The sequence below is a fragment of the Pongo abelii genome, chromosome 5, assembly GCF_028885655.2.
Source record: "Pongo abelii isolate AG06213 chromosome 5, NHGRI_mPonAbe1-v2.0_pri, whole genome shotgun sequence".
NCBI classification, from domain to species: Eukaryota; Metazoa; Chordata; class Mammalia; order Primates; family Hominidae; genus Pongo; species Pongo abelii.
In genome coordinates this window covers 97,442,707-97,468,258 of record NC_071990.2, presented here as the reverse complement: position 1 = coordinate 97,468,258, position 25,552 = coordinate 97,442,707, and the positions used below count along the sequence as shown (strand labels likewise).

Here is a 25,552-nt window from a genome sequence, read left to right as displayed (position 1 = left end):
ATTGGCATCCAATTTGTCTTTATTTTATGGGTGAGGTTCTGGTTTGAAATGTTTCTATGAATTAGACTTTATGAAAATACACAGAACACTGTAATTTACCTGTTCAAGGATAATGAATGAATAATCTTTTTATTTCTAAAGTACACGGAAGAAGATTGAGAGAGTAAGAAAGATATCTTTCTCAAAACCAGGGTTTTGGGAGCTGCTGCACTCCTCATGTGCTGGGACTTAATGAAAAACATCACAGCTTCAGTTAGAGACAGGAGCCCCCTTGAGACCCTACCAGGCATGATGGTCCTCTTGCAGTGGAAGCACTTGGAGGAGCACTCGTTAGAATAGCACTCCGTGCACAGCAGGCGCTCATCCTTGGCAGCAAAAGGCTTTTCCACCAAAGAGTGATTGCATTTGGTGCACTTGAAGCATCCTTCATGCCAGTGCCGGTCTTTGTAACAAAGATCCTTTGAGGCGGTAAATAAAAGTTAATTAAATGTGATTGTGACAATACAGGCCATATTATAAAACAAAACTGAACACTCCTGGGACTCTCATGTCAGTAGGTTGTGCTAGTAGCTTGAGGGAAAGTTGTTACTGAAACTGTTACCCATAGAGAGGAGACCCTCTGGAGTAATTAAGAGTTAGAGCCCAGGGCTTTCTTGGTGGGTCACTTAAGACAGCTGGGAAAAAACAGATAAATTCTCTGCTATGTCTTCAAAATTTGCCTATATTCTTTTTATAAACTATAATAGAGGTTTTTCATGGAATGATTTTTAAAAATTTTAGGGTACAACGTTCTATTACTCTTTGAGATGTAACTAAACAGACAAAAAATAACATCACCTAAGTAAAACAAAGACAGAAAGAAAGGAAGAAAGAGACAGAGAGAGAGAGAGAAAGAGAGAGGAAGATAATTGGAGGATGGAAGGAAGGAAAGAAGAAAGAAAGAAAGAGAAAGAATAAGCATGTCGGAGGAATGGGTTGTAGGTGTGAGAGGTATCAGTAGGGTTTAGTAAGAAATGAAGCTGATTTTACATCAGAAAACAGATTTTGAATCCTTTCAACTTCAACTATTTATGCATTTATTTATACCCTTGTCATTCCAGAAATAACAAACACACCCAGAGGGTTACTGAGGGCTTGGAAACAGCCGGAAAATTCTAGCTGTGTAACTTTGGACAAATAGCTTAACCTCTTTAATCTTTAGCATTCTCAGCTACCTTATAAGATCACGTGAGGATTAAGCATATATTGTATTTCATAGTGCTAAGTGTAATGGCTGGAGCATGACTGCTGGTAACTTTTAAGATCCTTATATGCCCAGTAGCAGAGAAATAGTATTGAAAGTCAACACTAAATGAAAAGAGGCACTCCAACCCACTTGTTTGCTGTTCATATGCAGTAATTCTGTAAATTGAGGTGAGACTTACCTTAGAATCGGATTCAATTGGTTTTTTGCATTCCTCGCAATAGTTAGAAAATACATGATGATAACACGTAACACAGTACGGACTGTCATCCTTTAGTACATATTTCTTCCCAAGAAGTGATGCTGTGCAGTATTGACAGTAAAAGTGAGCAGTTGTCATTTTGGTTTGATCCTGTGAATGACAAAGTGATTCATGTATATAAAAGCAGAATTTTGTTTATAGGATAAATGATGAAACCTTAATATAATGTGAGTGAAGCATTTGAATGAATTTATATTTTCTTATGCAAAAATCCACCAATTTAGGAAAGTATGCTTATAGTCATGGTGACATTTGGAGTGATTTAGGAAAGATTACTCTCCCATCTTGGCAGTTCCTTGTGTGTTTTGCTAAAAAAATGCATAAAACCTGCAGCTAGATTATGAAAAACATCTTGTGTTTATCATAAGCTAATGTGGAATTCAATGAGAATATGGTATCTGTTGAAACAGGATGGTTTTACCTCAAGGATATAAACTGTTGCTAGGGCTTTTAATAGCTGTCATCACTTACTTTCTTGCTGGAAAATTCTAGAGGCAGATTTTGATGGAAATAACAGTCTTTTTTACTCAAATATAAATTAATAATCAGTACATTGTCATTTTCTAGTTCATTCTTTTACTCCTCAAGTCTTTATTGAATACCTAATAAGGGCTTTGCACATTTACGCTGAGGTCTTCGTGTACCACATCCCGTCCTTGGCTGTGGCTTCCACCATCCCAAATGTGCTGATGACTCCAAAATCTCTGTTTTCTGCTAGCTTTAGATATCTTCATTTAAATGTCTTTACCAAGCTGGCCAAATAAAACTCCTCAGCAGGTAGGATTCTCAGACCAAGTGCTAGGTCTTTGTGACTATTGTGAACAATTGCCCAGATGCAGAAGTGCAGATAAAATCATCAGTGGTAGAAAACAACGATGGGTTCGTTCAGGCTTTAGGGCCAAAGTAACATGTATAGAGCATAAATAATAGCCGCAGCTATTCCATTATAGCTATGGATAAAATAGCTAGAATTTATCTGCAAGGCAAAATTCATTCTGTAAGATGAATAAAAAAGCTGATACGAAACATAAAGCCAGTGATAGATAAGGACTCTGATTGTTTTGTAAATTTGGAAAACCATTAAGAAACGACGCATATAGATTTCCAAAGGTTTTAATTAGGCATTGAACATGAATTCTTTGTTGTTACAAAAAAAAAAATTAGCACTGCTTTTCCTTGAAAAATGAGATTTGTCATCTCAGGATTTACTGGAATATATTAGGAGCTTTGAATATTTTCTAATTCTCCCCCCACAGAATTTTTTTTTTAATTTTAGCAAAATCAGAGGAGCAATTAACGATAACACAAAAGCGTTTTTGATACTAGTTTGTATTGACTACATTTGAACTGTCATTCTCATGCGTTTTGCCTTATTCTAGTGATGAAATTCCCAGCAGAGAGCCTTGCTGAATGCACATGATTATTAATTCTGTACATAGCAGTTTTGCTATATTGTTCTTCACTAACAAGTAGAGAAAAGGCAGAGGATTTGGAATATGTGGGTCTTTTCCCAGGAAAGATGAAATGCAGACTAGAAAGTTCGCAATGGAACATGGCCAAAATTATCTAAAAGGAACACTGAATTCTCCATTTGATTAATTCCACAGAAATGTTCCTTCTTAGTGAATACAAACACACTCAGAGGGTTACCGAAGGCTTGGAAACAGCAGGAAAATAGATCTAATTCCCTTGAAAGGTTTAAAAATATAAGTTTTATTCACATTTACAGCAATCAAGTGTTTATCACTTTATAGAAATAAAATATGTACCTTTAACTCTCTTCAATTACTATGGAAAAAGTCATTTTCATTAATATTTATTTTAGTTTTAGATGTATTTAATAGCATCATGAAACATGGCCCCTCAGGGGTTAGGAACTGCAGTCTACTGCCATTTTGTGAGGCTTTTAGTGTATTATAAAATGAATATACAAAACATATAAAACCACAAAAGGGATTACCAAATTGATAATATTTCAATTGTTTATTTTAAATGACACTTTAAACATGACAACATCAAAATACCTGTAACTTATTTAGTGATCAGATCAGGAGTCTAAATATAAGACAAGATGGTCCTTCTCCCATCCCAGTCCTAACTACAAAACCGGCCTGGATCTACAGAAAATGCCTTACAATATAGACCATATTTCTTAATTTTTTGTTTTGTTTTGTTTTTTGAGACAGAGTCTTGCTCTGTTGCCCAGGCTGGAGTGCTGTGGTGTGATCTCAGCTCACTGCAACCTCTACTTCCTGGGTTCAAGCCATTCTCCTGCCTCAGCCTCCTGAGTAGCTGGGACTACAGGTGCATGCCACCGTGCCTGGCTAATTTTTGTATTTTTAGTAGATATGGGATTTTACCATGTTGGCCAGGATGGTCTCAATCTCCTGACCTCATGATCCGCCCACCTCGGCCTCCCGAAGTGCTGGGATTACAGGCGTGAGCCACTGCGCCTGGCCTCTTGAAAGAAGAAATTCATTTCTTATTCAATTCTGTTTTGTAAAAGCAACATCAGGGAGTTGGGTAGGGTGAGAACATAATCAGTCTAATATCTCAAAACCTTGTGATTTTATACTTGTAGGACTATACAGTGGGAGGAAGCATTTGGTCCAGGTCAACATTTCTTGAATATTTACTCAGTGATTTGAACTCCCTGCCCCCTCAAGGAGTCTGGATTCTCTTAGTTTAGCGCCTATCTTAATAATAGTCAATGTAATTTGAGGTAAGAGAGCAAACTGAATATTTATTCTCTTCTTCTTGGTTAGAAAAAATACACTAAGAAATTCATTCCTCATTTTCATGAAGTCTATCATTTAACTGTTGATCTTTGAACACATCCAAATAGTGTTTCTTAAAAATAGAGGTATTATAACTATATAAATGATACACACTCTATTAGAACCCTATAGAATTCTTAGAGAACTATTATAATAGAAAGGAGAGTGAGGAGAGACCTTCCTAGGAAGATCTTAAGGAAGTTAAGCTGTTGGAAATCTGTTAGGAAGGAAGGAAGGTTGGAAGAAAGGAAGGAAGAAAAGAAGGAAGGAAATAAAGAAACAAGGAAGGAAAGATCAAACTGTTTATTGAGGAAGGGAAAAGAGAAGTGAGAGAATGGCGTAGGAGCTCATTTGAAGTTGTGAAATGTTGAGTCGTGAGAACAAATTTTCACCTGGGTACATTAAGGATGAAGAAGGATCTTGAAACTTTTAAGCTTTTTAACTTTAAAGCTTTTTCTGTTCTCACCCTACCCAACTCCCTGATGTTGCTTTTACAAAACAGAATTGAATAACAAGCTTTTGATTTGAACTTTGAATGCAAGTAGTTCTAACTGGGATGGAGCAGGCAGAAGGTAAGCGTGTGAATTTTTCCAATCTGACCACTTTTTACTATCTTACACTTTTCTAAACATTATTCTTTACTTTTTCCTCTTCTTTGTCACTAACATTAATAGTTTAAAATTCTCAGGGAATAACTCTGTGTCTAGAAGAGCAAGCCAAATAGCTTGTTTTAATCATTCCCTAACAGGTAGAGCTGTAGGAAAGAGGATGAGGACTACGTGATTTTTGTCTCAGGAATCCCCACCTGAGGGCTAATTGTCAAAGATATTGGAAAATTTTTGCTTTCAAAGATTAAAAATTCTTGAGCAAAGCTGTTCTTAATTATGAGCTGTAAGAATTATTAATATAAACATGTACCCCAATTGGTTAGCATTAAACTTTTCTAGGTGTGAACTCAGCAGTGCTAGTCATTCACTTGGAATGTATCACTTAGACATTCTTGTCAAACTTCTTTCAAAGTTATTCAGCAACTAACACAACATTTAAGCCCAGAATTTTTATCTTTGCATATTGGGATTTTAGAAGGTTTATTTAGAGATGCACTGATATATCAAAGAACATAATGAAGACAATGAGTAGAAGACAGATGAGTAGTTCAGAAATTCAATGGCATGAATGGACTTGGCTTTGTTTTTCTAGTTTACTCCTTTAAATTTTAGATTTCTCCCTAAAAAGATGTAAGTTTGGCTGTGCTGTGGCTCACGCCTGTAATCCCAGCACTTTGGGAGGCCGAGGTGGGTGGATCACCTGAGGTTGTGAGTTTGAGAGCAGCCTGACCAACATGGAGAAACCCCTGCTCTACTAAAAATATAAAATTAGCTGGGTGTGGTGGCACATGCCTGTAATTTCAGCTACGAGGGAGGCTGAGGCTGGAGAATCACTTGAACCCGGGAGGTGAAGGTTGCAGTGAGCCTAGATCGCACCATTGCACTCCAGTCTGGGCAACAAGAGCGAAACTCCATCTCAAAAAAAAAAAAAAAAAAAAAAAAAAAGTAAGTTCATTGGTAATAGTTTCTGTAGCTGAGAATGTTATTTCTTAGGTGCTATTTTTTAAACGAGAACAATTTTGTGTCAAGTTGTACTTTATAGTGAGTTATTGATGAAAAGCCTAATGCTATGAGTAATATATCCACTTAACATTTTTACTATGCTGTGCAGAATGAATAGACTCACAAGTGTATTGAGAACATTTCATGTGGGAGAGAGGCAAGGACTAGGTGCCATGCCTGGTATCTTTAATATACTATTATTTGCAAGGCATCACACACCATCTATTTATTAATGCATTTGAAAAACATGTAAAATACATGTCATTTGCAAAGTAACTTGCTACAAGTTGTAAAGGATATAAAAATAGACTCACATACTGTCTGCAGAGAGCTTATGATCTAGCAGGAAGAGTAAGGACATTTCATAAATCACTAAACAAAAGTTAGGAAGTGATGAGAATAAATGAAGGGTTATAAGTTTTAGAGCAGTAGTTCTAAACATTGGGTACACATTAGAATTTTAAAAATGTCCAAGGTGCACCCCTGCTTCAAACCAAATAAATTAGACTTTTTGGGAGTGCACTAAAAAGAAGTATTTTTCAGTTCTCAAGTAGTTCTAATGTCCAGTGTGGGTTGAAAACCACCCCCTTAAAGAAGGAGGAAGGACAAATTACTTTCAGCTAGGAAAAATTCAAGAACAACTTGAAGCAGTGGCATCTCAATGAATTTTGTAACAGATATTATGGATTGGCCTTCCCAAACTTGGCTTTATCCTCCTTCAAGTTGGAGGGATCAAGGAGCTAAAGGCATTTCCTGGATCCTCTTACAGTGTGTGTTCAGGATGCAGATTTGGCTCTGCTACAAACACATGTGAAAATCTGCAGGTGAATATGAAATGAAAGACATGTTCCTGCTGCTGTTGATGGTGGCAGATTGGCTGGCTGAGATGTGAGTGGTTTCTATCCATTCAGAATGCCAGGGTTCAGTTTTCCTAACTAGCGTTTTGGCTGTGAGAAACAGTTGTGGCAGTACTCGTGGTGGCAGCAGCGAGTTGACCTCTAGGTCACCAGCAGAATGGATGTGGAAGTAGGCAAAGGGCAGTCTCTACCACCTTTGGAGTAATTTTAGAAATACTAACCATAATATTTAATACTCCTGTATGTTTCCTGAACACATAGGCTGAGTCCTGTGTCAACTACTGTATGTGGATCTTTTTAAATCTTTGCAATGGTTTCCTGAGGAGGTCTATTATTATTATGCTCATTTGACGGATGAGCAAACCAAAACTTAGGAGGCCAAGATCACTTGGCTGATAAAAATGCTAGGTCTAGTGTGCAAGTCTATACCTTTTAGAAACTGAAGCCCAGGATCTTAGCCAGTGTAAACCTCTCCTTTCCTCGAGATGTGGAGAAGGGCATTTAGATGCAGCAGCAGAACTGGGAAGGGCACTGACACTTGTATATGTGAACACTTGTATATGACACTTGCATGGAAAACAGTAAGTACTGTATTCTAAATGGCTTGCAGAGCATGAGAGGGTAAATATTGGAAGACAGATTTGAAAAGGAAGACTAGAGCAAGGTCATCAATGGCTTAAGTTTCATGCTAGATTTGAACTTTTTTCTTTTTTTTATTATTATTATACTTTAAGTTTTAGGGTACATGTGCACAATGTGCAGGTTAGTTACATATGTATACATGTGCCATGCTGGTGTGCTGCACCCATTCACTCGTCATTTAGCATTAGGTATATCTCCTAAAGCTATCCCTCCCCGCTCCCCCCACCCCACAACAGTCCCCAGAGTGTGATGTTCCCCTTCCTGTGTCCATGTGTTCTCATTGTTTCTATAGAAAAAATATAATCATTGATTACTTAGAACAGGTAAGTGCCATGTTTTGAGCTGAGACTTATGAGAATTAATTTAGAAACAGTGATAGAAGGGATTAAAGGTAGATATACCATAAACAGGAAAATCAATTCGAAACTCGTTTTTCAATATGTGGCCTAATCAACAAATGTCGTGCCTTCTGTACAAAATGTGATTTTTTTTGCATTGGAGGGGAATATGGAGAATCAATGAGCTATTCCCCTAAGGGAAAATTCATTAAATAAACAAATCATAGGAATAAAATATATTAATCAATTTACATGAACAAGTAATTATATATAATGTATAATGTTAAACATGTATATACATATTAAATTATATATTGGTATATATTATATATATAAAGAGAGAGTTGCAGAGACTGTGAGATCAAGTGATAGAAGAATACAACCACGTATGAAGTCTTGGAATTCTGAGAAGCCAAAGACTGAGTCTTGTTTAAGGGGTGAGAATGAAGTTGGAAATGAGGAAAGGATGGAAGCATCTGGGGTATTCATGTTGGAAGTAATGATGGCCTGATTTAGAAAAGAGCATTGAGATCATGTGTGGGAGCAAGGTGCAGTAGGACTTAAAAACGTGAATGCATTTGGGAGGGAGAGAGAGTCATTCTGAAATTTTGTATACGGTTCCTGGTAGAATTAGTATGCCACTAATAGAAGACGGGGGTACAGGAAGAGAAACTAGTTGGAAGACAAGATTAACTCAGGTTTAGTTATATTGAATTTGAGGAACTAAACTAGATAGCCATCAAGCTGTATGTTCAAAATACTAGGCATCAAAATGTCATGTTAGATTAAGAAGTTTAGACTATTTTCCTGGATGAGCTAATTGGTAGTTGAGGAGCTACAATGGTAACTGAAGTTGTGAGACTGAATGAGACCATCAAAGAAACCCTAGTGTAGAAAAGTGAAAAAAAAGATAAAATACAAACTCATGGATAAATGCATGTTATGTGATGGGAAAGAGATGAAGCAGATATAGTGAAGGTCACAGTGTTTTGAAAGACAAAAGAAAGAACTTCAAGAAGAGAATATATATTAATAACATTTAAGGAAAGTGTCAACAAGAAGGCAAATGATGCCTTCAAAAGAATAGTTTGGAGACACTAAATTGTCTGATGTCAGATTTCAGAGTTAAAACGTGAGTGACGAGATGCTCATTGCTGACAGCTTAGAAAACTGCATGTTCAAAAACACACGCCTAAGGAATAAAAAACAAACAAAATAAAATGTGTTGCTGAACTGGCAAGAAAGTAAGGGAAAATCTCAGAGGCTAAAAATAAAAAGAAAGCAGGAAACTAGAAAGGTTAACACTCTCTAAAGGAGCCATTTGTCCTGAGGATGTCTTCTGAGCCATGATGACCTTGTTATCCAAGTATTTACAGCCTGAATTTATACTAACTCTAAGGTCTAAAACCCTTAGGTTTTAGTTTAAAAGGCTTAGTTTAAAATGAAACACAAGAAAATCCTCTATGAAAGAATGTCCCATCATCCTAGGCCTAAAAAATTTCATACATATACATTTTCATTGAGCATGAATTCACAATTAAAATATTTAAAATAAGAATAAGCAATGAAAACAAGCAGTATAAGTAAAAATCCAGAAAAAAAATACTTGGATCACCAAAAAACAATTTCACATGAGAAATAACAGATGCAAAATGGAAAATAATGTTTAACATATTTAAAGACATAACAGAGAGCATTATATAGAAAAATTCAGGAGAATAAAAATGACTAGGTAGATTTGCAACAGAACTGATAGAAATAAAAGAGATAAAAACTTATTATTAAAATTAAAACAGATTACAATGCAGATTAGAATCAGTTGAAGGGAAAATTAATAAATTTGGAGAGAGAACTAAAGATATACTATAAAATACAATGAAGAAAGAAAAAGAGATAGAAAATATATCAGTTAAAAAGAAAGCAGAAGATAGAATAAAAGAATTTGACCTAAGTCTTTACAGAATTTCAAAAGAAGATAACAGAGAAAATGAGAAATATGCAAAGGTTGGAGATAGAATTGAATGTCCAAGAATTAATGACATTAATGTACAGACACAGAAAGTAAAACAAATTTCAGGCATCATAAAAACAAACACATCATAGTAAAGATGTCATACTCCAGAGACAAAGATGATCTTAAAGACATTCAAAGAGAAAAAAAAGTCTAAAACACCAACAATTAGATATGCAGATAACTTCTAAACAGCAACAATAGAAACCAGAAGAAGCTGAAATAATGCTAAGAGAAAATAAGTAAACCCTAGACCTATATACTCAGTGAAACTGAATTTAAAGAATAGGATGGCATAAAAACATATTTAAGTTGACAAAAGCTACGTTTACTACCAAAAAACCCTCACTGAAGGCAATTCTAAAGAATGTGATTTGAAAAAAAGAAAGAAAAAAAGGAAACTCTCTAAAGGAAGGTTTAGGAAAACTGAAGATGAAAGAATAAGGAGCAAAGACCTTGACTAACATGCAGTTACATAAAAATAAACATTGACTGTATGAAAAAACAATAATAATTTGTGGGGTTCAAAAACACATAATAATACTAATGTACTGGGGAAAATAGCAGTTAAGTGAGGAAAGAGTTGATTGTTAATCCTTGTATTGTTGGAAAAGAATACATTAACTGAGTTACATTAAGATTAAGCATTCTCATGTTAAAATTTTAATAATGTCATTAGATTTGTTAAATTTTAATGGAAAACTCTAAACATAGAAATAGAAATAAGTAAAACAAAATTATTTCATAGAAAGTATGTAGGAAAAAGAAAACTAGAAAACTGAGACATCACAAAAGAAGAAGATATATGATACATTTTAAACCCAAATCAAACCAAATGGAGTGGTTAAACTGTCTTGGTTGAAAACCAAAATATTCCAAAGATGATCCAAAAGTAACTGTCCACATCTGCAACCAATCTGAGTTCAAATCCCAGCAAATTCTTGTCAGCTTCAATCAAAGATTAGATGAAAGGGAAATACAGTTTTCTTTAATACTATTTGAAACCACAGATTGGCCTAATTTAATATTTTTGTTAACTGTAACTCAGCACAACACTTGACAGAAACTAAAATTTCTGCCCCTTGACCTAGCCATGTGACAAGAAAGGAGTGCATCCTCTGGGAGTAAAACCAAACGAAACAAAAATTGTACATGTGTATTTTGTTCCAATGTTTGGCAGGCAAAAAATTATAAGACACCTCAAGAAGTAAATACATATATATATATATATATATATATATATATATATATATATATATAAATTCTAATATTTATTGGATCCTTTTCCAGTTCTTTCATTTTTCTGCTGAAATCATTTATACATTCACTCATTCTGTTCATTTCCTTCCAAATATTTAACATAAGTATAATAAAGTCCTTGTGGGCGCTTATGTTTAAAAATATTTGTAATAGAGAATTCAATGGATAAGATTATCAGCAGACTGAAAAAAGCAAAAGTAAAAATCAGCAACCTTGAAATGAAACAAACTAATGCATAAAGAGAAAATTCACTAAATGAAGATAATAGAAATAATTTTTCCCCAAAATAAAATTGTTGAAAGACTTCCATTCCAATAATGGTACTCTGTATAATTCAAACCATGAAGCAGCTGTGAACCACTAGAGAAGCTGGAAAAAATATATACTTAAAAAGTGTACCTTGGAGGCATCAGAGAATTAATATTACAGTGAAGAATTAATAGGAAAGTCCAAAAGAAGGAGAAAAACATAGATGAGCTTGGTATTTGCTTTCCACGGAAGAATATGTACATCCAGAAAGATAAAATGAATAGTATGAGAAGCTGTATGGCACTTCTGACAGCCTTGAAAGGCTAAGGGGACAAAGATTGAGGTCAGTGGACCTTCAATGTAGCAGGCCCGGTAAGCTTATCATTGTGTAGGTGAGATTTCCAAAGAGCTATGCCCTCGGAGTAACGTAAATTAGAAGTAAACTAGTATTTCAGAGACAGAGCCCAGCTTTGAATTACCTCAGTTTCTAAAATTATATTAAGATAACCTTGGAATTCTGGTATCCCTAGGTGAACACCAGAATAAATACACATCCTGTCTGAAGGAAGAAAACATCATCTTAGACCTCAATTACTTCTACACCAATGTCTAGCACTAAACAAAAATGACCATGTTCAGAAGAAGACAAGGGAATATAAAGAATAGAAACTACATTCAGGAAGCCATAGATTTTGGAGTTATAAGACAGAACATAAAACTATCCTTAATATGTTCAATGGGGTAAATAAAACAAGGAGCAAAAATTTTGCAGAGAATTAAAAACAATGAAAAAGAATGAAATGTAAATTATAGTACAGAAATAAACAATGATTTAAATTAGGGACATAATGGGAAATTTTAGAAAAGATTGTATGAAATGAAAAAGATGATAAAATAGAAAATAAAATTAAGCATGATGATAAAAGGTATGAAAAGTACAATTAAGAAAGTAAGAAACATAGATGATAGAATGAGAATGAGAAAAGAGAAAAATATACAAGTTGTATTTGAAGAAACAATGGCCAGTCTTCCAAAACTGACAAAATACATGCCCCAAATTTTAAAAACCAAGAAAACATGAACTTCAACTGACCTGAAAAACACACTTGGACACATCAGGGTACAATTACTAAAAACCAAAGACAAGTAACATATCAAAAATAGATTATAAAATGTTGCGGGAAGTCAGGGACCCCGAATGGAGGGACTGGCTGAAGCCATGGTGGAAGAACATAAATTGTGAAGATTTCATGGACATTTATTAGATCCCCAAATTAATACTTTTATAATTTCTTATGCCTGCCTTTACTGCAATCCCTAAACATAAATTGTGAAGATTTCATGGACACTTAACCACTTCCCCAGTCAATATACCCTTGTGATTTCTTATGCCTGTTTTCACTTTAATCTCTTAATCCTGTCATCTCGTAAACTGAGGAGGCTGTATGTTGCCTCCTCAGGACCCTGTGATGATTGTGTTAACTGCACAAATTGTAGAGCATGTGTGTTTGAACAATATGAAATCTGGGCACCTTGAAATAAGAACAGGATAACAGCAATGTTCAAGGAAATAAGAGAGATAACCTTAAACTCTGACTGCCAGTGAGCTGGGTGGAATAGAGCCATATTTCTCTTCTTTCAGAAGCAAATGGGAGAAATATCGCTGAATTCTTTTCCTCAGCAAGGAACATCCCTGAGAAAGAGAATGCGCCCCTGAGGGTAGGCCTCTAAAATGACCCCCTTGGGTGTGGCCGTCTTCTATGGTCAAGACTGTAGGGATGAAATAAGCCCCAGTCTCCCATAGCGCTCCCAGGCTTATTAGGATGAGGAAATTCCCGCCTAATAAATTTTGGTCAGACCGGTTGCTCTCAAACCCTGTCTCCTGATAAGATATTATCAATGACAGTGGTGCCCGAAACTTCATTAGTAATTTTAATTTTGCCCCGGTCCTGTGGTCCTGTGATCTTGCCCTGCCTCCATTTGCCTTGTGATATTCTATTACCTTGTGAAGTACATGATCTCTGTGACCCACACCCTATTCATACACTCCCTCCCCTTTGAAAATCACTAATAAAAACTTGCTGGTTTTATGGCTTAGGGGGCATCACAGAACCTACCGACACGTGATGTCTCCCCCAGACGCCCAGCTTTAAAATTTCTCTCTTTTGCACGCTGTCCCTTTATTTCTCAAACTGACCGACACTTAGGGAAAATAGAAAAGAACCTACGTGAAATATCGGGGGTGAATTTTGCCCAATATCTGGCTGAATTTCCCCCGATAATAAAATATTACTTTCAGATTAACAACAAATTGAGAAGATACCTACTTCTCAACAGAAAAAAAAAGGAAGCTAGACAATGGAGAGATTATTCAAATTGCTGAAAAAAATTAGCAGCCAACCTAGAAGTCCATGCCCAGGTAAAAGATCTTTTGACAATGAAGGTAAAAGCATTTTCAGGCCATCAGAAACTAAATTTATTAATCATACACCCACGTTAAAATAAATACCAAAGAGTGTTCTTTGGGCAAAAGTACACATTGGAGCTCACAGGTGCAGAAAAGAGTAGGGAAAAAATAAAAACTGTAAACATCTAGATGAATCTATGTAAATATGACTATGTACAACAACCCTGTGTCAAAGAATTAGAAAATTTAGGTAAAATGGAAAAATCTAAAATAAATAAAACCATTAAAATTGACACAAGAAGAAATAAAAAATTATGACAACTATTAGATAAGTTGAATTTGTAATTAAAAAGGCTACATACAGAGTGAAATAAAGCCTAAGTGGCTTCACCAGTGAATTTTGCCAAGCTTTAAAGAAGAAATAACAGCCATCTCACACAAACTAAATCAAGTAAGTACAAACAGAGAACGTGCTCTGGTTAATTCTGAACTCATTAACACTTTGGTATCAAAATCTAAAATCATTATGAGAAAGGAAAACTACAGGTCCATAATACTTCTGGCAATAAATACAAAACCCAACCCCAAATAACAAGCAACTAAATCCAGTGATATATGAAGAGATTAGTATATTGTGATCAAGTTGATTTCATTTTAGGAATGCCAAGTTCAGTTTAAAATTCAAGAGAATCACTGTGTTTCAATAATTTTACCAAGTAAAAGGGAAAGCTGTAAAATTACCTCAGCAGCTGCAGAAAAGGCATTTGATAAAATCTTACTTCAATTTATGATTAAAAACTCTTAACAAACTAAAAATAAAAGAAACTTCTTCAATGTGGTTTGAAAAAACCTGTAGTGAACATTATGCTTAATGATAAATGTTGATAGCTTTTACTCAGATTATAAATAGGAAAAGAATATCCACAATCACCACTTCTATTCAGCTTTCTACTGGAAGCCATAGATTTTGCAGTAAGGTGAGGGAAAAAAGTACAAGAGATAAAAGGAAACAAACTTATTATTTGCTGATCTAATTGTGGAGAAAATAAAAAAAATTCTATAATACCTGATTAGAATTTACAAGTTAGTTATTAGAGTTGCTCAATAAAATGTCTATATATAAAAATCAATTGTATTCCTATTTAACAATAGCAAACAGAAAGTAAAATGAAAAAAAATCATTTATGATATTTAAATTCCCTGAAAAACCTAATAAAAATGTGTGAGATCTCTACATAGAAAACTATAAAACTTTGAAAGAATAAACAGAAAACCAAAATAAATACATGGAAGGATAATACCATGCTCTCAGACTTGAAGACTTACTATTGTAAAGGTATTATTTCCCCTTCATTTGCCCTATAGATGCAAAATAAAATTCTATCAGGTTATTTTTGTTACAAGCTAATTCCGTAACTTATGAAGAAATGCAGAGGGCCAGGAATAGTGTAATCACCTTTGAACAAGAACAAGATTGGAAGACTTGCTAAGTCAGATATCAAGACATTATAAAGCTACTGTAGTGGATGGTATGGTATAAACATAGGATTAAATACTTAGATCACCAGAACAGAATAGAGAGCTCAAAAGCAAATCTATACATATATAACACATAACCTAAAGGACAGTGAGGAATAACGAAGAATAGGAATGGTCTTTTTAGTAAATGGCGTTGGGTCAATTGTATTTATTTCCATATGAAAAAGAATGAAACTAGATTACTACTTCACATGACATATAAAGATTATTTACAGGTGAACCATAGATCTCAGTGTTAGGACAAAGCAATAATCCTTTGAGAATATAAAAGAATGTCATTCTAAACTTGTAATGTGAGAGGTTTCAGAAATAAGCCAGAAAATGTGCTGGCCATATAGAGAAAATTTAATACACTAGACTAAATTAAACTTAAGAACTTCTGTTTCTCAAAAAACACAAATAAGAGTAAAGAGAGAGCCAAAGAAGGTATTGCAATTCATTAATTAACAAAGAAGTCATATCCAAAACATGTGAAGAAGTCCTACAAATCAATAAGAAAAAAAAGGATCACCCAATAAAAGTACAAAAGACTTGAACAGATACACAGAGGAGGATAACTAGCTGGCTAATAAACATGAAAATGTTCTCAACCTCATTAACAACCACTGAAAGATAATTTAGCAAGTTCCTTGATACAAGGTCAATATAAAAAATCAGCAAAATTCCTACACATCAGAAATACAATGTTAAAAAAATACAACATTCAAAAGCAATGGAAATTGTACTTGTCTTAAATGTAACAAGATGTATCTAAAACTTTAATATAGTGGAAGAATTTATTGTAAACAATATAAGAACTTGTCATCATTAAGGCAGTGTAGTATTAAAACAGGATAAACCAAAGACCAATGGAGGAGAGGAGAGAATCAAATCAGATCTATGCATATATGAAAATGTGATATATCAAAAATGGTAGTTTAGTGGGGGAAATAATTATTTAAGAAATGATACTGAAATAATTGGTTATTTACATGGGAAAAATTAAATTGAATCCATACCTCATACCGTACTCAAAACAATAACATCATCAATATGAAAGGCAAGTCTTTAAAATATGGAAGTAAATTTCTATGATCTTATGATCGTATGTTAGGAAAATTTTTAAAAAAAATATGAAAAACACAAACCATAAATGAAAAGGTTGTTAGTTTTTTTAAAAGAATTGCTCATTAAGAGACACTATTTAAAGAGGGAAAAGACAAGCCACAATATAACAGATGATATTTGCCACACAAGTAACTGAAAGAGAGTTAGAATACAAAATATATAAAACATTCCTATGAATCAATAAGTGAATTAAAAACAAGCTAATGGAGAGTGTTTTTCCATTAGCTTGTTTTTAATTCACTTATTGTGAGCAAATGTTTTCTTTTGTAACTGGAAAATATTTATTTTAAAGAAAGCACAACCTACTCTTAATCAGTGAAATTTAAATTGATCTGTTCAACAAACCAAAATGAACTGCATTTATACTCACAAAATATGAAAAGAATGCTGACAATATCAAATGTTGGTGAGGATAAAGTAGTAACGGGAGGCCAGACACGGTGGCTGATGCCTGTAATCCCAGCACTTGGGAGGTCGAGGCAGGTGGATCACCCGAGGTCAGGACCAGCCTGACCAACATGGTGAAACCCCATCTCTACTGAAAATACAAAATTAGCCGGGCGTGGTGGTGCATGCCTGTAATCCCAGCCACTTGGGAGGCTGAGGCAGGAGAATTGCTTGAACCTAGGAGGTGGAGGTTGCAGTGAGCCAAGATTGTGCCATCACACTCCAGCCTGGGCAATAGAGTGACACTTCATCTCAAAAAAAAAAGAAAGAAAGAAATAACGGGAACTCTTACATGTTGAAAATAAGAATGCAAAAATGAATGGATAAAATCACTTTGAAAAACAATTTTTCATTACATTGTAAAATTGAACATATACCTTTCATGTAACTCAACAATTTCACCCCTAAGTGTGTAAATTTGAGAGAAACTTTCAGCGATGATGTGGAACAATGCTCACAGCCACATAGTTTATACTAGCCATAGCAAAAAAGTCTGAATGTCCATCAAGGGAAAAATGGATAAATAAATAGACGAGAGGTCACACAACATATTGTCATATGGCCACAAAAACAGATGACTTACAGGTACCCTCCTTAATGCAGAAGAACTTTACAATATTGAGTAAACAAGCAAGTTGTAGAGAGTAAATATACCAGAATGACATTTATATAAAGTTTAGAACAGCCAAACTTTATTTAGGAATTACGAATATGTGCTGTTATTTTTAAAAAGCATGGTGATGATTAACACAAAATTCAGGATGCAATATAAGATTATCTAATTTTCATAGTTATAAAAATGAATTGGGATGTTGCACAATGGGTTTCAAATATAAAGGGGATGTTTTGTTTGTTAAGCCAATTTGTTATTTCTTACAGTTTGTGTATATGTTATGAATACTCTTTTCAATATAAGGAGACTTCAAAAAGTTAACAGAAATGGAATTAAGAGATAAAAATTAAAAATATAAATTTTATTTCTCAACATAAGCTCCATCAAGTTTGACACTTTTGTAAGTGATGATATCAGCCATATAATCCATTCCTAAAGAACTGAGAATCCTGGGAATTTAACCATGTCAATGTAGTCTTTTTACATAATTAACTGAAGAAAAACAGGTGCCCTTTAAGGACTTTTTTAAGATTAGGAAACAAAAATAAGTCAGAAGGAGCCAAGTTAGGACCATAAGATGGATGCCTAATAATTTTCCATAGAAATTCTCACAAAATTGCTCTTGTTTGATGAGAGAAATGAGCAGGGGCATTGTGAAGAATTCTCTGGTGAAGTTCTCTTGTGCGTTTTTCAGCTAAAGCTTTGGCTAACTTTCTCCAAACACTCTGATAATAAGCAGATGTTATTGTTCTTTGGCCCTCCAGAAAGTCAACAAGCAAAATGCACTGAGCATCCCAAAAAGCTGTTGCCATGACCTTTGCTCTTGAATGTTCTCCTTTGGCTTTGATTGGACCACTTCCGTCTCTTGGAGTCCATTCCTTTGACTGTGCTTTGTCTTCAGGATCAGACTGGCAAAGCCATGTTTCATCTCTTGTCACAGTTCTTCAAATAAATGCTTCAAGATCTTGATCTCACTTGTCTAAAATTTCCATTGAAAGCTCTACTCTTGTCTGCAGCTGATCTGTGCAATAGTTTTGGCACACAAGTGTTAAGTTTGCTCACCTTATTTTTTTTTTTTTTAGTCAGAATTGTGTAAGCTGAACCAATTGAGATGTCTATGGTGTTGGCTATTGTTTCTGCTGTTAATTGTCAGTCCTCTCCAATTAAGGCACAAGGGATTAATTTTTTCCTTGCAGATTTATGTGAATGGTCTGCTGCTGCAGGCTTCATTTTTAACATAATCTCATCCTTTCTTAAGACAAGTTATCCATTTGTAAACTGCTAATTTCTTTGGGGCATTGTCCCTACTATCTTTCCATAAAGTATAAATTATTTCAGCTTTCTTCCTCCCAAGCTTCACTGTAAATTTGATGTTTGCTCATGCTTCAATTTTAGGAGAATTTATGTTGCTCTATAGAGACTCCTCAAACTGATGTCTTATCCTTCTTGGTGCCTCAAACTAGATCTTTTTCAGACATGTTATAACAAATGAGTATGAGTTTATTTTGGTGTAAAAAATTTTTAAACACATGCTTAGTTTTTAAATAATATGTATTTTCCATGAACTCTTTGAAGTCCTCTCACAGATTCAATGTTTTTTAAAAAATGAATGGATCATGGATAAGTAATAGTATGTATTAAACCAGCCTTTATATTTCTACATCCATTTGGATTATTTTTAATAAAACAAGAAAGGGCTTTGTGTGCTCATAGTGGTCATGGAAGTTGTGCTCACGAAGAGCTGGGATGCTTGTGAACTGAGCAGATGAGTGAATTGTGAGGAAGACCATTGTAGACGCAAGAGAGGGAAGAGGAAGACAATGAAGTTATTTATTTTTTTTCCTTTCTTCCCTCTCCCCTCTCATTTCTCTTCCCTTTCTCAATACTCAGCTACCATGGAACTGTGCAAAGCAAGAATATGTTTACAATATGCACAAGTTTCAGTTAACACAGCATTGTGCAAATAAATATCCTACTTATATGTGTCTTATTACTTTCCTGCTATACATTACATGTTTTTAAAGAGGGCTTTTACTTTCTTATGGTAAAGTTGAAGTGCAGTAGGACATATTTACGGTGTTCTGGTTTCCAATAATGACTCTCTGTTCATGCGTTTTTGAGGAATTTTACTTTTGTGCTATAATTTGAGGGAGGTGAATTACCATATATTCTTATTCTAAATACCAATTAGAAGTTACTGCATTGATTTGATTGCAGCTTTTTGTTCCCCATGGAGATAGGTAACACCATATAAAATAATCACATTGATATGTGTCTTAAAATACAGGATATACAGTAGGGTTTTTTTTTAAGATTACTTTTTTCTCTAATATATGATCTGTAAATTTTACTAAATAAATGCAAATAGCACCATAATTATTACTTTTGCATATACGCAAAAGTGCACTACCCTTTAATGTAAAGTCTGCTGGGCTTTCTGGTTTAATTTTCATCTGGTTATTCAAAGTAGTTTTACCTGTATAAATATATCTATGCTCAGCTGGGATTGCCGCATGCTTATCCCAATTGCCTATTCAGGTCTTTATTTGATTCTGTAAAGTAGATTTTTTCTTTTTTCTTTAGGGAATTACTTGGAAGAATTTAAATTTAAATGGTGTAAAGAATATTAAAATGCTCTTGGGAAGAGCTAATGCAAACTGTTGAAGTCTTTGAAACTTGTGTGATTGACATACAAAACTTGAATAGAGAGAGAAACTGGATGAAGAATCTAAGTTTAATCTACAATTAACTGTATTTACCTGTGGTCGTTTTCTTGTTCAGGGTTTTAATTTGAATCATTGCTCTTAAGGGCCAAAGGTGACTGATGGGCAGTCAGTAGGATTTTTGAAGCCTGATTGAGCAAGGTATACTGCTCTATTCTCTATAAAGGGTTGTAGAAAACATCTGCAGTGCATAGTTATACAATACACCTAGTCTCCTAAGGCAAATGTTTCATTATCTTTTCCTCCCTACACTCCCCACACATTTATGGGTTACCACATCTTATTGATTCTACCTCAGAAGCATTATTTAAATATTAGTTTAAGCTTTCCTCACATATCTGGTGGACCATATTGGCTTACATTGAACTGAAAATATTACATATTTCTTTATTTAGAGGAACTAAGCACATGTCTACTACAAGACTTTGTTCTCTAATGATAAATTCAATTTTCCTGGGGAATTCCAGAACATCCTCCATGATGCTTGATAAAAATCGCGCGCAGCCTCATCTGATCATCTTTCTCTGGTGAAAAACTTCCAACAGCTCTTCTTCGACTATAAAATCTAAACTCAACTACTTAGCATAGAGATCTTTGATTATCTTCTCATTTCTACTTGTCTCACTATCTCCAGCCCTTTCCCAGCCCCAGACTTTCCAACACACACACACACACACACACACACACACACACACACATGCACATACACATCCCACCTGTGCTTCAGCCACTTCCAGTGACTCCCTATTCTTCAAATACACTCTGTTCCGTTATGCCTTTCAGTTATCACACATGACTCTTCTATTTCTAATGCACTTCTCTTTGCTCCCCATCTACCTCATCCATCCAACCTGATGACTATCCTCATTGGTCAAGGTCCAGTGAAAAATCCTTCTCTCTGTAGCATTTTCGTATATTTCAGGGCAGAGTGGTTGTTCTCATTAGTTCATATTTATGTCTATCTTTTTTTTGCCACATTTTGTAACAGTTGTTTTGTCCTATGTATGTCTTTCTCACACCACTATTAGCTCCTCAAGGCTAAGGATGCTGCTTACTTTATCTCTGTATCTCAGGAGGTGTAGCATGATCTCAGTAAATGTTTTAGGACTGAATAATTGAACAAATAGAAACTTCTTGTTCTCTAAGAACTTGGAATCCAAAGCAAGCACTAATGAAAACACATATACAAAGAGAATTCTATCAATAGAATAAAGGATAAAAACTTGAGTATAAAACAGTTAAGAATTTGCATGTTATATATTTACTTGAATTGTGAATTAATTCATATCTGTTATACGTATAGCAAATATGTCAAAGGACGGAGCATAACAGCTAGGGAACAAAAGTTAAAGCCCTAAGGTCCTGCCATGGCAGGGAGAGTTTTTTACTTTTTCTGTGAGGGTGACCGAAGAAGGCAGCCTTTGATATTCAATTGCCCTTTGAATATCAGCCAAGGAAGATATCAAAGAAACAGCAAAAGTAGGTGGTTAATCTGTAGACAAGATTAAAGGGCTTTTCTCTAAACTTGGGGCACCAATGAGCTTCCACTAACAGTTTAAACTGTTCGATCAGACACTTCAGTTCTCTGTTGGGAGCTGCATGAGCCTTTCTGGTCTATGTGTAAAACTTTGGACACTACTGTATCGTGACAGGACTGCAAAGTCATTGTCCATTGACATCTATGATGTTAACTGAAATGTTGGTGCAATGAGTGGCTGAATTTGACAAAATTTAGGGGAGTTAAATTAGTTTTATGAGAAAAATAAATCCTCTACATTTATTATTAGTCTGTGTAAACTAGGCCACATGGGATACGTGCACATTCTACAGTAGAAAAATTTAAAATTCACATATTTTAAAACTACGAAAAAGTTAGAATAATTAGTAAATAGGCTCTACTTTTAGAATTTCATTTTATTTTTTTCCACTTGCTTCTAAGGGTCAAGTAGAACAGATCTGTGTGTACTTCCTTATTTGTTTTTTGCTTGAAACCAAAGACATAAATACCAAGAAGAGCATTGGGTTAAAAATCAAAAGCTACAGATTCTCGTGCTGGTTGTTTTAGCCCTAGCATACAGTTTGTCCACAGTTATGAAAGCCATGTAACTTTTCTGGCCCTTTCTTTACCTCTGAAATGAGAATTATATTAATTGCTTATGATCCCACTCAAGGATCAAGTGAGATGTAAGAATGGAAAAGTCATGGGTAAGTCGGTTGTAGGTGTACTTGGCTTGATGGAAAATGTGCAATTAAATTATAACTGTAATTTGCATTTTGAAGAAGGAGGCTCTTTCCATTCCCCCTCCCAAATGCTACTTAAAAAAACTCAACAAACAATCTTAAAAATAACTTAAGCCATAACTTCAGGCCATCAATCAAAAATAACCTAAAACAAGCATCATACAATTGTGGTGGAATGTTTGATATTAGTCTCTAGGGACATATTTGCAAGCACAGTTTGTTGGAAGCTGAATGTCTTGTGTGGAAAGGTTGAAAACAAATTCTCCAGAGAGCTGATGAACTACTCTCCCATGAAACAAAACAGCTGACTAGAGCTTTCCATTTGGCTAATTTGTTCTGTGAACACTAACAAAGAAAAAAAAAGTGCTTTGTATGGTTTTCTTGGAGAGTTTACATTTAGAATCATGTAATTATGGTAGCTATTACTGAAATAGAAGTAAAATACAGTATATAATAGCATATAACAATGTTTTATCAAACATTCTTTTTTAATTTTATGATTATTATACTTTAAGTTTTAGGGTACATGTGCACAATGTACAGATTAGTTACATATGTATACATGTGCCATGCTGGTGTGCTGCACCCATTAACTCATCATTTAGCATTAGGTATATCTCCTAATGCTATCCCTCCCCACTCTTCCCACCCCACAACAGTCCCCAGAGTATGATGTTCCCCTTCCTGTGTCCATGTGTTCTCATTGTTCAGTTCCCACCTGAGTGTGAACATGCAGTGTTTGGTTTTTTGTCCTTGCGATAGTTTACTGAGAATGATGATTTCCAATTTCATCCATGTCCCTACAAAGGACATGAACTCATCATTTTTATGGCTGCATAGTATTCCATGGTGTATATGTACCACATTTTCTTAATCCAGTCTATCATTGTTGGACACTTGGGTTGGTTCCAAGTCTTTGCTATTGTGAATAGTGCCACAATAAACATACGTGTGCATGTGTCCTTATAGCAGCATGATTTCTAGTCCTTTGGGTATATACCCAGTAATGGGATGGCTGAGTCAAATGGAATTTCTAGTTCTAGATCCCTGAGGAATCGCCACACTGACTTCCACAATGGTTGAACTAGTTTACAGTCCCACCAACAGTGTAAAAGTGTTCCTATTTCTCCACATCCTCTCCAGCACCTGTTGTTTCCTGACTTTTTAATGATTGCCATTCTAACTGGTGTGAGATGGTATCTCATTGTGGTTTTGATTTGCATTTCTCTGATGGCCAGTGATGGTGAGCATTTTTTCATGTGTTTTTTGGCTGCATAAATGTCTTCTTTTGAGAAGTGTCTGTACATCTCGTCTGCCCACTTTTTGATGGGGTTGATTGTTTTTTTCTTGTAAATTTGTTTGCATTCATTGTAGATTCTGGATATTAACCCTTTGTCAGGTGAGTAGGTTGTGAAAATTTTCTCCCATTTTGTAGGTTGCCTGTTCACTCTGATGGTAGTTTCTTTTGCTGTGCAGAAGCTCTTTAGTTTAATTAGATCCCATTTGTCAATTTTGGCTTTTGTTGCCATTGCCTTTGGTGTTTTAGACATGAAGTCCTTGCCCATGCCTATGTCCTGAATGGTAACGTCTAGGTTTTCTTCTAGGGTTTTTATGGTTTTAGGTCTAACATTTAAGTCTTTAATCCATCTTGAATTGATTTTTGTATAAGGTGTAAGGAAGGAATCCAGTTTCAGCTTTCTGCATATGGCTAGCCAGTTTTCCCAGCACCATTTATTAAATAGGGAATTCTTTCCCCATTGCCTGTTTTTCTCAGGTTTGTCAAAGATCAGATAGTTGTAGATATGCAGCATTATTTCTGAGGGCTCTGTTCTGTTCCATTGATCTATGTCTCTGTTTTGGTACCAGTACCATGCTGTTTTAGTTACTGTAGCCTTGTAGTATAGTTTGAAGTCAGGTAGCATGATGCCTCCAGCTTTGTTCTTTTGGCTTAGGATTGACTTGGCGATGCGGGCTCTTTTTTGGTTCCATATGAACTTTAAAGTAGTTTTTTCCAATTCTGTGAAGAAAGTCATTGGTAGCTTGATGGGGATGGCATTGAATCTATAAATTACCTTGGGCAGTATGGCCATTTTCACGATATTGATTCTTCCTACCCATGAGCATGGAATGTTCTTCCATTTGTTTGTATTCTCTTTTATTTCCTTGAGCAGTGGTTTGTAGTACTCCTGGAAGAGGTCCTTCACATCCCTTGTAAGTTGGATTCCTAGGTATTTTATTCTCTTTGAAGCAATTGTGAATGGGAGTTCACTCATGATTTGGCTCTCTGTTTGTCTGTCATTGTTGTATGAGAATGCTTGTGATTTTTGTACGTTGATTTTGTATCCTGAGACTTTGCTGAAGTTGCTTATCAGCTTAAGGAGATTTTGGGCTGAGACAATGGGGTTTTCTAGATGTGCAATCATGTCATCTGCAAACAGGGACAATCTGATTTCCTCTTTTCCTAATTGAATACCCTTTATTTCCTTCTCCTGCCTGATTGCCCTGGCCAGAACTTCCAACACTATGTTGAATAGGAGTGGTGAGAGAGGGCATCCCTGTCTTGTGTTAGTTTTCAAAGGGAATGCTTCCAGTTTTTGCCCATTCAGTATGATATTGGCTGTGGGTTTGTCATAGATAGCTCTTATTATTTTGAGATACGTCCCATCAATACCTAATTTATTGAGAGTTTTTAGCATGAAGAGTTGTTGAATTTTGTCAAAGGCCTTTTCTGCATCTATTGAGATAATCATGTGGTTTTTGTCTTTTGTTCTATTTATATGCTGGATTACATTTATTGATTTGCGTATATTGAACCAGCCTTGCATCCCAGGGATGAAGCCCACTTGATCATGGTGGATAAGCTTTTTGATGTGTTGCTGGATTTGGTTTGCCAGTATTTTATTGAGGATTTTTGCATCAATGTTCATCAAGGATATTGGTCTAAAATTCTCTTTTTTGATTGTGTCTCTTCCCTGCTTTGGTATCAGGATGATGCTGGTGTCATAAAATGAGTTAGGGAGGATTCCCTCTTTTCTATTGATTGGAATAGTTTCAGAAGGAATGGTACCAGTTCCTCCTTGTACCTCTGGTAGAATTAGGCTGTGAATCCATCTGGTCCTGGACTCTTTTTGGTTGGTAAGCTATTGATTATTGCCACAATTTCAGAGCCTGTTATTGGTCTATTCAGAGATTCAACTTCTTCCTGGTTTAGTCTTGGGAGGATGTA

The 25,552-nt window shown here is 35.2% G+C and overlaps 1 protein-coding gene across 2 annotated transcripts in view; it reads right to left on the bottom strand.

Annotated features, from left to right (window-relative positions):
• FHL5 (four and a half LIM domains 5) overlaps positions 1 to 25,552 on the bottom strand; it is a 59,186-nt gene that overhangs the window by 10,598 nt on the left and 23,036 nt on the right. For both annotated transcript variants that reach the window (XM_054557894.2, XM_054557895.1), the window contains exons 3-4: positions 1,425 to 1,595; positions 284 to 458 (exon numbers count right to left, since the gene is read on the bottom strand). In XM_054557894.2, the coding sequence (XP_054413869.1) occupies positions 284 to 458; positions 1,425 to 1,583 (334 nt within the window). In that variant the 5' untranslated portion in view covers positions 1,584 to 1,595. The remainder of the gene's footprint in view (positions 1 to 283; positions 459 to 1,424; positions 1,596 to 25,552) is intronic.